This window comes from Echiichthys vipera (assembly GCF_963691815.1).
Source record: "Echiichthys vipera genome assembly, chromosome: 17".
In the NCBI taxonomy this organism is placed as follows: domain Eukaryota; kingdom Metazoa; phylum Chordata; class Actinopteri; order Perciformes; family Trachinidae; genus Echiichthys; species Echiichthys vipera.
In genome coordinates this window covers 5148297-5160059 of record NC_139842.1, presented here as the reverse complement: position 1 = coordinate 5160059, position 11763 = coordinate 5148297, and the positions used below count along the sequence as shown (strand labels likewise).

The following is an 11763-nucleotide window of genomic DNA, read 5'->3' as shown; positions in this document are numbered from 1 at the left end:
TGAGTTCAATTGAGATCACAGATCTCGTTTACAAAGGAGACCAGGTCAAGACAGCTGCAATACAGTCAGAGTATAAAAATCAGACAACAAATAATAAGCCAAATAAAAACAAACTTGCATACAGAGAGCCCGGACTCCAGAGTTTTCACCAGATCTTTCAAATCAGTCAAGGTTTTAAAGATGAAGTTCAGTTTGGAGATTGTTCCAAGAAACCTAAATGCTCTTCTTTCCCAACTCTGTTCCTACTTTTGGAACAACCAGTTGCAGACTGTCCACTGAGCGGAGATTGTTCCATGTTTCCAAATCAAAAGAAGATGAATAACATGAATTGGCAACTAAATTTAGTACATTTTAAAGGGAAACAGCCAAACATTTGCTGGTTTAATGCTTTATGCTCTCCTTTGTCATACATTATAACAAATAAGATTTGGATTTTTGTACTCAAAAATAAAAAAATACCATTTGAAGATGTGCCCTTGAGTTCTGAGAAATGACACACGGCATGGTTCAACAATTCTCCAACAAGGTGCTTAACAGAACATTTGAAAGCATTGGAAAGAAAGGCGTATAAAATTAGATTCAAATCACATGTATAACGACTTCAAATAAAAGATAAGTGAATTTCACCTGTCAATTACATGTAATAGAAGTTAAAGTGCAGTACGAGCAGTAAGAATTATTAAATCAATGATTTACTGAAAGGCAGCGGCAAACAGAAAAGTCTTCAGTCTTAAAAGGACTGAGAGTTGCAGCAGACCTGCAGTTTTCTGGACGTTTGTTTCCAGATATGTGGTGCATAAAAACTGAATGCAGAAGTTAGTGTCTGCAGCAGGGAAATTACCACACCGCAGCGGGGAAGTTACCACACCACAGGGTAATACAGGCAGTGAGTATTCTTTCCACTACAGAACTGTAGAAGGAAGTGAGTGAAATAGAGGTCGAGTACAAGTGTAATACCGGCGTAAAATCATCCCATGGTCTTTTTTGGCATTTACGTACATCAAATAAGCCATGGAGACTGTATATAAACTATTAACGGAGAGATCCCAGATAGTCGCTAACAGCCGGATGTGGCTAACACTGATTAGCTCGGGGCAGCACGGTGAAGGCATTAAAACGTCTTTTTTAACCACTAATACTGCTCCAAATAACACCAAACCTCTGCAGCAGCATGAGAAGAGTCCCTACACATAAAACAAAGCACCAACAACGTAGCTATTGAACCCGGAGTTTAATAAAAGAGTGTTTTTGAAAGACTTACCAACTGGCCCCAGTACCAGCTCCTCTCATAGTAAAGTCCATTCAAGTGGATTACCAAAGTCAATCCCAAAGGTAGGAGCCCATTGGTGCTTTGTTTTCTGTGTAGGGACTCTTCTCATGCTGCTGCAGAGGTTTGGTGTTATTTTGAGCAGTATTAGTGGTTAGAAAAGACGTTTTAATGCCTTCACCGTACTGCCCCGGGCTAATCAGTGTTAGCCGCGTTAGCGACTGTTAGCGACTCTCCGGGATATCTCCGATAATAGTTTATACACGAAAAAACTGTCTCGATGGCTTATTTGATGTATGTAAGTGCCGAAAAAGACCATGGGATGATTTTGCGCAAGAATTACACTTTAAGACACTGACACTGAGGTTTGTATTGGGCCATGAAAATACACAGATAGAAGTTCTCTGCGTGTGTGATCTTGTTTTAGCAGTGGTGTTTGTCTCCAGGAGGCAACTGTCACTCCTTCGCCTGACACAGAGACACTGTGGAGTCAAACCTAATCAGATACTCAAACCCAAACGCAGGATACAGGGGTTCTGTGAATGTGGTGTGGAAGGTGTGGAGGTGGATCAGTGAGTCAGAGGAGACTCTGTAGAAGGACAGAGTGCCCGCAGGCCAGTCCAGATACACTGCCAGTCTGTCTGACACAGAGGTGGGCGTGCGTATGGCCGTCATTCTGTTATTGTTGAAGGCAGAGTAACGATCCCGAGAGCAGCACACGCTCCAAGACGTGCGACTGAGCCCGATGCAGCACTCGGAACCTTGTCCTCTCCTCCCGATTCCTCTGTAAGTCACTCCTGCAGTCACCCACCCTTTCCTCTCCACCTCCCAGTAACAGCGGCCAGTCAGGCCGTTTGTACACAGCAGCTGCTTCCAGTGGTGGAACCTCTCCGGGTGATAAGGATGCAACTGCTTCTCTCTCACCAGTGTCACCGTTCGGTTGCCCTCGGACAAAGAGAGATGTCTGTTGGCTGTGTTTGGGTCCAGGGTGACTTCGCAGGCATCTGAGGGAGAGAACAAGAAACAGAGCCTGATTTTTTTTTCCACCACACCAGTGAAGCTCTGCAGCTGACGTGGTGGGCACGAGAAAACAGGGATAATGAGATACTCCGGGTTTAGTGAGCAGGATAACAGTGTTCAGCTCAGTTTACTGCTCTGGTTTCATTAGTTCAATTCTTATTTTCTTTTCAACCAAAGTATCGGGTAGGTAGGCAGGTAGGTTCTCCTGTCCGTTACAGAATAGACTTATTATGAAAAGATTCTGTCATTTCTTTTACTTTTGAGTCAAACGGAATACACACTTACACTTCTTCAGACCCGATTTCAACCAGCACCTTCCAATATGGTCCACACTGGAGAAATAAACAAGCAGACTGTTGCAGTTTCTTTTTCACAAGTAGTATCAGTACTATACAATACTTCAGAGCTCACAGTGTGACTGTTAAAGTGCTCAAAGCTACAGTATACCTGAGAGTGTTCAGTCTCCACTGTGGATTCTGAAGTCCAGCCGTCAGAAGCTTAACCCCTGTGTCTCCTGGATGATTGTAGCTCAGGTCCAGCTCTCTCAGATGGGTAGGGTTGGATCTCAGAGCTGAGGCCAGAGAAGCACATCCTTCCTCTGTGACCTGGCAGCCTGACAACCTGCACACACACATACAGACGAGAGAGGGCCACAGTCTTACATCGTCGTATAGCTTTAAAGAAAAACAAACTCTAACTGCTGCTCCATAATCAAAGTGAGGATAACTGACCTGAGGGTTTTCAGTCTACAGTGTGGACTCTCCAGTCCCTCAGAGAGGAGCTTCACCCCTGAATCCTGCAGGTCGTTGTTACTCAGGTCCAGCTCTTTCACACTTGAGGACTGGGAACTGAGAACTGATGACAAAGCTTCACAGCTTCTCTCTGACAGGTTACACACATTCAACCTGCAGAATGAATGAAATGGAAAAAAAAGACAAATTTGAAACTAATTATTAATCGAAATGATTCAGTTTCACTGGTATTGTCATGTCCTGGACACTCAGTTCTATGCCAGAAAGCATACCCATGTGGTCCAAATCCGAGGCACCTCTAGTCATGGTTCAGTTACAGCAGAGTGTTCTGTTAACAGCATCTGGGCCAGATATGGCCAATACACAGCATGCAGGTTTTATAGTAAGTGTTGCATATGTTGGTGACTCCTATGCATGTATGAAGAAGAAGAAGAAGAAGAAGAAGAAGAAGAATTCCTTTATTCGTCCCGCAATGGGGAAATTCAACTTTCACTCTATTTTTTTCATTTTACACACACACAGGCCCGAAATACACACACACACACACACACACACCTATATACATGCAATTAAGGAGAGATGTTAGAGCGAGGGGGCTGCCAGTGACCGGCGCCCCGAGCAGTTGGGTGTTCGGTGCCTTGCTCAACAGCACCTCGGCAGTGCCCAGGAGATGAACTGGCACCTCTCCATCCACCAGTTCACGCTCCATTCATGGTCCACACAGGGACTCTAACCAGCGACCCTCCGGTTCCCAGCCAAGTCACCTATGGACTGAGCTACTGGCGCCCATGTGGGTCTTATATGCGTGATGCAGAGCAAGCCAGCTTTTGTTCAAATAATGCATGTGGGTTGTATGTGGCATTCTGCTAGCCTGGCAACACCAGACTAGTCGCAGAGTGTATTACCTGCCAGAACAAATGAAACATGAGTTTGGCAGATTCCAGTTTTGCATGCTAGTGTTACTCAACAAATTGGCTTTGAGCCAAACTGTCACTACACTTTTTGTGTAAGAAATACAAACTAAAATGTTAGTTTCGCATTTTTTAGTACATTGCCAAAGCAAGAATATATGCCTTGGCCGTGGATGAGTGATGTCTGAGGGCTGGTGTTGTGAGGACACACACTGGTGCCCTGTAGACTGGAGAACGACATAGCCCATTGATACAAGACGCCTTGCCCCCTTTTTCAACAGCCAACATAGTACTGGCTATGTGCCGTTTCTAGACAGCCAGCATTTAAATTACATTTAAACAATTGTTGAACTGTATTGCATTATACACAGAGATGTTTCTGCTATTGAGCCTACCCTCATTGATATAAATGCGTCTGACAAAATCTAGTTACAAAACTGCTGTCTCACTGAAAACATGAACAAGCCTGTTCATGTAAGTCACACATCAACGTGTGTGTTTGTGTGTTTGTTCATGAATTCTCACTTCATCACATTTTAACCAGCTCTTCTACATCCTTCCTCTGTCCTCTTGCCTTATAACATATTTTAACAATTGCAAACTGCAAATGAACTGGATGGATGGACGTTAACCTGAGTGTTTCCAGTTTACAGCATGGACTCATCATCAGTCCACTGGAGAGCAGATTCACGCCTGAATCCTGCAAGTTGTTGTTACTCAGGTCCAGTTCTCTCAGTCTGATGGACTGGGAACAGAGAGCTGAGGCCAGAGTTTCACAGCTCCTCCAGGACAGTTTACAGCCACTCAGCCTGAATAGGAATCAGAAACAAAACGGGTCACAATAAGCTTACCTTCGAACCTCCTTTGGGTAAGCACACATATTATATCTTTTGCCATAGTAAGGGCTTATGGTCTGAAAAGAGACTAAAGCAGAGCACACTCATAAAACATGTAAAAGAGAATTACAAATGGTTATGAAATTGAGGTGCGCTGACCCGAGAGTTTCCAGTCTACAGTGTGGACTCTCCAGTCCAACAGAAAGCAGATTCACTCCTGAATCCTGCAGGTCGTTGTTTCTCAGGTCCAGCTCTCTCAGACTGGAGGACTGGGAACTGAGAACTGAAGCCAGAGCTTCGCAGCTTCTCTCTGACAAGTTACAGCCACTCAGGCTAAAGGAGAATTAGTGATAAATATGTTAGCAACAGACCACAACAAACCTGTTTCACTACAGACGTTTTGGCATGTGGTGAGCTCTTTAACCTGACTGAAAACTGTTAAAAAAAAAAGAGATTACATGGTGTAGAATTACTTTTTCTAGCACCTTAGATAAAAACAATAATGTGGATATTGGTCTGCAATAACTGCTTATTAACAGGTTGATTTAAGATCCCTCTTCGAATAGACCCTCTGCATCACCCTGTCAGGGTACGTTCTACATTATCCCTTAAAGCAATTCTTACCTTTCTTGCATTTTTACACTTTTCTTTTGTAATCTTAAAATGCTCCTAATGAGCATATGGCTCACTAAAATGTAGAAGAAATCCACCAGGTCTTAAAACCAGTCAACATTCAATTATCATATACTTCTAATAAAAGTCTGACGCAATCATTTTATTCAGTCCGAATAAAATTATTTGCCGAGCTTCCAGCCTGTCATCCGTCACTCAGTTTCACTTGCACTGCTCATGCTGTGTTCAAATGTGATGGGAATTGGAATTTAAAAGTTTGGACCGCACTGGAATGCCTGTCAAAGTGAACCTCCTACTAGTGAATTCGGGGTAGGTTGATTTCCCCCAATTCGATAGTAGAACGTTCGCCTTTGGCAGGCATTCAGTGCACTTTGTCTAGGAGAACCGAAACTTCGGACTTCCCTTGGCACTTGAACGCAATATTTATCTCTCAACGCATGTGTCAGGGTAGGAGGGAGAGTCAGAGGTCAAGCAAGGGGAAGAGGGTGAGACTTTGAAGGGAAGAGCTGAGTCCTCTGACACATGCAAGAAAGGTAAGAGTTTCTCCAAGTCAAAATGTCAAAAAAAGCCCAAATATGAATTAATTTAGACTTTACAGGCCTAAATAGTCATTATTTTATAAATGTATATATATATACACAGTTGTCTATACACCTACAAGAATACATTAGTGTTCTTGACCACTGGCAGCAGCTTCAGGAGACCTTCCTCTGAGGCAGAGTATTCCCTGAGGTCAAACACATCCAGGTCTTTTCCTGATGACAGCAAGATGAAGATCAGAGCTGACCACTGAGCAGGAGACAGCTGGTGTGTGGAGAGACTTCCTGAACTCAGGTACTGCTGGATCTCCTCCACTAGGGAACGGTCATTCAGTTCATTGAGACAGTGGAACAGGTTGATGCACCTCTCTGGAGATGGATTCTCCCGGATCTTTTCCTTGATGTACTGCACCGTTTTCTGATTGGCCTCTGAAGTACTTATTGTCTGTTTCAGCAGGCCTTGTAGGCTATCCTGACTGGTCTCTAGGGAGAGACCCAGAAGGAAGCGGAGGAACAAGTCCAGGTGTCCGTCTGGACTCATTAGGGCCTTGGCAATAGCCATTCTTTGCACCTCACCTATAGACGGTTTACTGAAAAGCATCTGCTTCAGTTGATGTTGCACCATTACATTTTTGTTTTTGTTAATGAGTGACTGCACCACATAAACAGCAGCCAAGAACTCCTGAATACTCAGATGGACAAAGCTGAACATCTTATCCTCATCCTGGTCCTTCCTCCAGCGGCGCTCCTTTTTAAAGATCTGTGTGAACACTCCTGAGTACACTGAGGCTTTGTTGACATCAATGCCAATCTCTTTGAGATCCTTTTCATAGAAGATCAGGTTCCCCTTTTCCAGTTGGTGAAAAGCAAGTTTTGCAAGTGACTGAATGTACTGAATGCTCTTCTCTGTGCCATACTTCTCTGTCGTCTGCCTGATTTGAAACATCAAGAATTCTGTGTACAACTCAGTGAGGGTCTTCGGCAGCTCACCTTTCTCATTGGATTTCAACAAGTCCTCCAGAACTGTGGCGGTGATCCAGCAGAAGACTGGGATGTGGCACATGATGTGGAGGCTTCGTGATGTCTTGACGTGGGAGAAGATCCTGCCACCCAGCTCCTCACCTCTAAATCTCTTCCTGAAGTACTCCTCCTTCTGGGGGTCAGTGAACCCTCTCACCTCTGTCGTGATGTCAACAAAGTCAAGAGGGATCTGATTGGCCGCTGCTGGTCTTGTGGTTATCCAGAGACGAGCAGAAGGCAGCACTTCTCCCTTGATGAGGCTAGTCAGAAGGACTTCTATACTAATTGCCTGTGTCACATCAATATCAGGGTTTTTGTTGGTTGTAAAGTCAAGCTGAAGGCGGCTTTCGTCCAGCCCATCAAGCACAAACAGAAGTTTGAATTCACTCTTGTCATAGTTGGTGTTTCCTGAAGCCTCTAGTTTTGTGAAGATGTCATTAAGATCCTCCCCCCTGATGTCTTTGGTTTCCCTGATACATTTGTGAATGAGCTCTGCCAAACTAAACCTTCTGCCCTTCAGTAAATTCAGCTGGCGGAAGGTGAATGGGAATGTAAGATGCACATTCTTATTGGCTCTCCCTTCAGCCCAGTCCAAGATGAATTTGTGTACAAGGAACGTTTTGCCAATTCCTGCAATCCCACTGGTCAGCACAGTTCTTACAGGTGTGCTTTTTCCAGAGGGGTGTGTGAAGATATCACTGTGGTGGATTGGTTGCTCTGATCCTACTGGTTTCCTCGATGCCATCTCAACCTGCCTGACCTCATGCTGCCTGTTGATGTGTACACTGCTCCCATATGTGATGTAGAGCTCTATGTAGATGTCATCTAGGTGTTTTTTATCCATCCTTTCTGTCCAACCTTCTTGTGCACACATAAACCTGTTCTGGAGGTGTGATTGGAGTGTGTGCCGGTTTAGTGCAAGGAGTTCTGGAGGGTCAGGTTCTGGCACCAGTAGATCTATGCAGAACAAATGAACATGCAGTAAAACAGTATCAATCTGTATGTCCACAAACAGATTATGTCATTTGGGTGAGGGAGAGTGGTAATAAGGGACATGAAATGCATAGTTAAAGGAAAACTTCACCGGAGGAAATATTGATCTGTATTGAAAGTGGGTCATATATGTAGTCAAAATGTAACGTAAATTTCTAATTTGTTGCCTTCTTGGCTGAGAAAAGGGAGGAAGTGACCTTATGGCGCTTGTGGATTGAAAACAACAATTCCCATAATACACCTCTTCCTCTTCAGCAACGGCATGTCTTCTGCCTCAGCTGTAGCAGCCTCAGTAGTCGCCTCCCATTCCCCCATCAGCTTGTCGCTAAATTGCGGCTTGTAAAGGTAGCCCCGAACATTTGATTCAACCATCAGCTCTTCAAAATCCCCTTCTTCCATATCATACTGAGTACCTTCATCTTAGCTTTTTTTAGCTTCCAAGATGGCGGATGTGGGTGCCACCCCCTATTGGTTGACCTTAAGATTAAGATTAGAAAACAGGTTGTGGTTCGGCTTAGTGCTTCCGGATCACTGTCCTGTGTTTTGGGGACCTATTCACCACCGCAATTCTCCTCCCTGCACAGATTTTGGCACTCTTATACACTATATACTTATCTATGTCAGCTGATATTCTTCTTTGCCCCAGATGTAATTTTTACAGTGACTTAGGACAGCCTGAATAGTTATAGCAACTTCAGCTAAAACCACAAATTGATATTTTACATTTCTTTTGTGAATGATACATCGTAATTAGTGGGATTTAGAGGTGTTTATAAAACATTTTTTTTTTACTTTAATGAGAACTTGGCTTTCTTTTACCTTCTGTGCCAGTTTGTTTAGTTTGTCTAGCGTTCCAGCGTTAATTCTTTGTGTTTTTTTTCTGGTTACTGGATTTTTGCCTGTACTCTCCGCCTCTGCCTTACCCTTAGGTCGCACTCACACTGTCCTTCCGCACCGCGCCCCGGGCTTTAGGGTACTTGTCCCCCCTCTCTCTCCCCCCGCGCCCCAGGCCCGTTTGTACTCACACTGCCTGGGCTTCGCGCAAATGCTTCTCGCTGTCCATACGTCATCACGCTGTAACACGTCACACGCATTGATTGACGTCATCGCGATGCGTCTCTTTGTTTACAAATCTTTCCATAGACCTCAGAGTTTTTGTGCGTCTTGTCGACTGTTTTTGAATATTTTCATCCGACCAAATCTGCAGTAAACACTCCACCTCCGCATCACACCAACGTGAACCTTTCACCACCATTGTTGTTGTTGTTAAATGTCCGCGCATGGTCCGTCCTTCTAATTTCTATGTCCGAACAGGCGCACATAAATGAAGTCAGAACCGGCGTAGGCATCGTGCTCGTGCTCGTGCCCGTACACGTGCGCGGGCTCGTGCTCGCACATGTGCAAACACGCTCTACAAAAGCCCACCTCTCCGCAGTTATGCGCGGAGCGGCTGCACTCACACTGGTCAAACGCACTAGGCTTTAGCTGAAAAACCGGTTTTGGCCCGGTGCGGAAGGACAGTGTGAGTGCGCCTTGAGTCTTACCTTCAGTAAGACTGCTGTTGCTTGGAGCAAGAGAAGCAGAAGATGCTTCACTGCTCTCTGAAATTCCTCCGACATCATGCACATTTTCTGCGAGACAAAGAAAGAAACAAGAATGTCCAAATATCTTCATTTTATACAAACCAGGGCTGTGTCACATTGTCGGTGTTGTGGCTTACGTTCGGGCCCCGAGCTGATGTTGGACAAACTCTGCACCAGATCATTCCTGTTGATCTTTGTCAATACCTTCCTGGTCACCTCCAAAGACTTTTCATTGTAGTTCTGCAGTATCAGGTCCAGTGTATCCAGCGTGTCGGCCTTCTCCAGACGGCTCCTTGGAATGGCTGGGAAGCCTTCGAGAATTTCAGACTGCTGTAGGAACCACTTGAAGGTCTTAAGCTCTTCATGTCCCAGATCATCCAGTGTTTCCAAAAGCAGCTCCGTTACTGTCTTCTTCATTGGTTCCTGGTAAATCAGGGATTGTTTTTACTCCAACAAGATTGTATTAGAGCATTGGATAACTTATTATTGATGATACGTTAACATATGGACCATATACTGATGTTATTTGTGTGCACAGGGACCAAGTGTTCCTCACTTTCACGTTATCCCTTGGATCCTTCTTTGTCTTTCTATATCCATGAATAAACCAAACCAAATACTTTTATGAGAGAGCCTTTCTAGTCTTCTGACTACTCAAGGCGCTTTCACACTACTTGCCACATTCACCCATTCACACTGATGACTCTACAGACCATCTACTCTAACCATTCACACCACACTTACACACCCTTGCGCAGCACAGGGAGCAATTCGGGGTTCAGTGTCTTGCCCAAGGACACTCGGGGGGTGGCAAGGGATCGAACTACCAATCTCTCGAATGGAGGACGACCCACTCTTCCACTAATATGATTCCCGGGTCCAAGCCTTTTATTTCTACAACGCCGCATTGCCATGTTCCCCGTTGTTTGAACAGATCTGAGTTTTTAAAAAACAACGTAATTGTCATTTTACCTCTTTCTCATCATTTAAAAAGGTGTTTAACAGACGAAAGAGGTGATGTAATGGTTCACATGTTTGACCTTTGTGTCTGTTTTGTTTCAACGGAGCATTTGGACCCAGAAATCTTATTTTGAAAGGGTGTTACGTCAGACTTAACAGCCGGATAAGAGCTGGACAGTGGGAAGTTAACCTGCTGGGTCTGGGGATTTTTGGGTCCAGGCTCATACTATATACTGTGTTAATAAAATCATCAGTCATTTGATGTTTATTTATATTTAATATTGAAGTCTCCACAGATAAAAAAATTGTTTTATGACTCCATCCATTCCTTGAACAGTTCAATATTTGAGCCCCGGTGTTCTATACAGTATATACAACTAATGATTACTGGTCTGTTTTTTTCTTTGCACAGTGCAATTGATGTGCATTCAAGCATGTTGTCCACAACCATTGACATATTTCCCAACACCTTAAAGTTAATGTTTCTGTCCACGTACAAAACCTCTTCGTCTAAGAAGTCGAGCGACTTTTTTAATGTCGTCTTTGGACCCATTTATTGTCCGTGTGCGCTCAAAGTTCAAAATACGCTGCAGACAAAAGGATCTAAAGTGACAGACTCGTTCTGCTATTTTATCACGTCTCACTCACACTGCAAAATTCATTCATTGACAGTTCTGGCCTCTAAAATCACATTACAAGTCGAATGAATATTCAGATATACACCTGGTCTTGTAATCATCCTTATATATATAACTATAAATAAGAAATGGCAATGATTTATGAACTGAACATGGATTACTCACATCAAAACGAAGAGCTTTTCATCTTCATCTGTGGAGGAAAGCCTCAGGTTGTGCCTCAGTCCTCTGTGTCTGTATCCATTTGATATGATTGTGCTGTCACGTCGTCAAAACCGAAAAAGGTGTTAATTCCCCGTGTGACGCCTCCGGTGCAGCATCTCCCTGCATGCTGTTTACAGGTTCTCCCTTGTGAACCTGCCGGTCACACTGAACGGCAGGTACCCTAACACTGTCATGGTCTAAACCTGAACTTAACCAGCTAATATATTTAATAATATGTATCATTATTTGTTATCGTTCTAGCAGAAGGAAGGAAGTGATGCCTGAGAGACAAAGCTCAGGGAACAACACAAATGTGTAAGTTCACTTTTAATCTTTGTCCACTAGATGGATGGCTCGGTCTAAATGTTCTTGCAGACTTGCAGAGTGTTTACTTCATTTGTAGCTTC

The 11763-nt window shown here is 43.9% G+C and overlaps 1 protein-coding gene across 1 annotated transcript; it reads right to left on the bottom strand.

Moving 5' to 3' along the window:
* Positions 1-269: 269 nt before the first annotated feature.
* Positions 270-11395, bottom strand: LOC310959683 (NACHT, LRR and PYD domains-containing protein 3-like). Its single transcript, XM_083931130.1, has 10 exons — positions 11318-11395; positions 9692-9977; positions 9516-9602; positions 6078-7935; positions 4946-5119; positions 4583-4759; positions 3019-3192; positions 2735-2908; positions 2573-2619; positions 270-2271 (listed from the first exon to the last, which is right to left on the bottom strand). The coding sequence occupies exons 2-10, from the start codon at positions 9969-9971 to the stop codon at positions 1724-1726; spliced, it is 3519 nt and encodes a 1172-aa protein (XP_083787256.1). The 5' UTR covers positions 9972-9977; positions 11318-11395; the 3' UTR covers positions 270-1723.
* Positions 11396-11763: the final 368 nt, after the last annotated feature.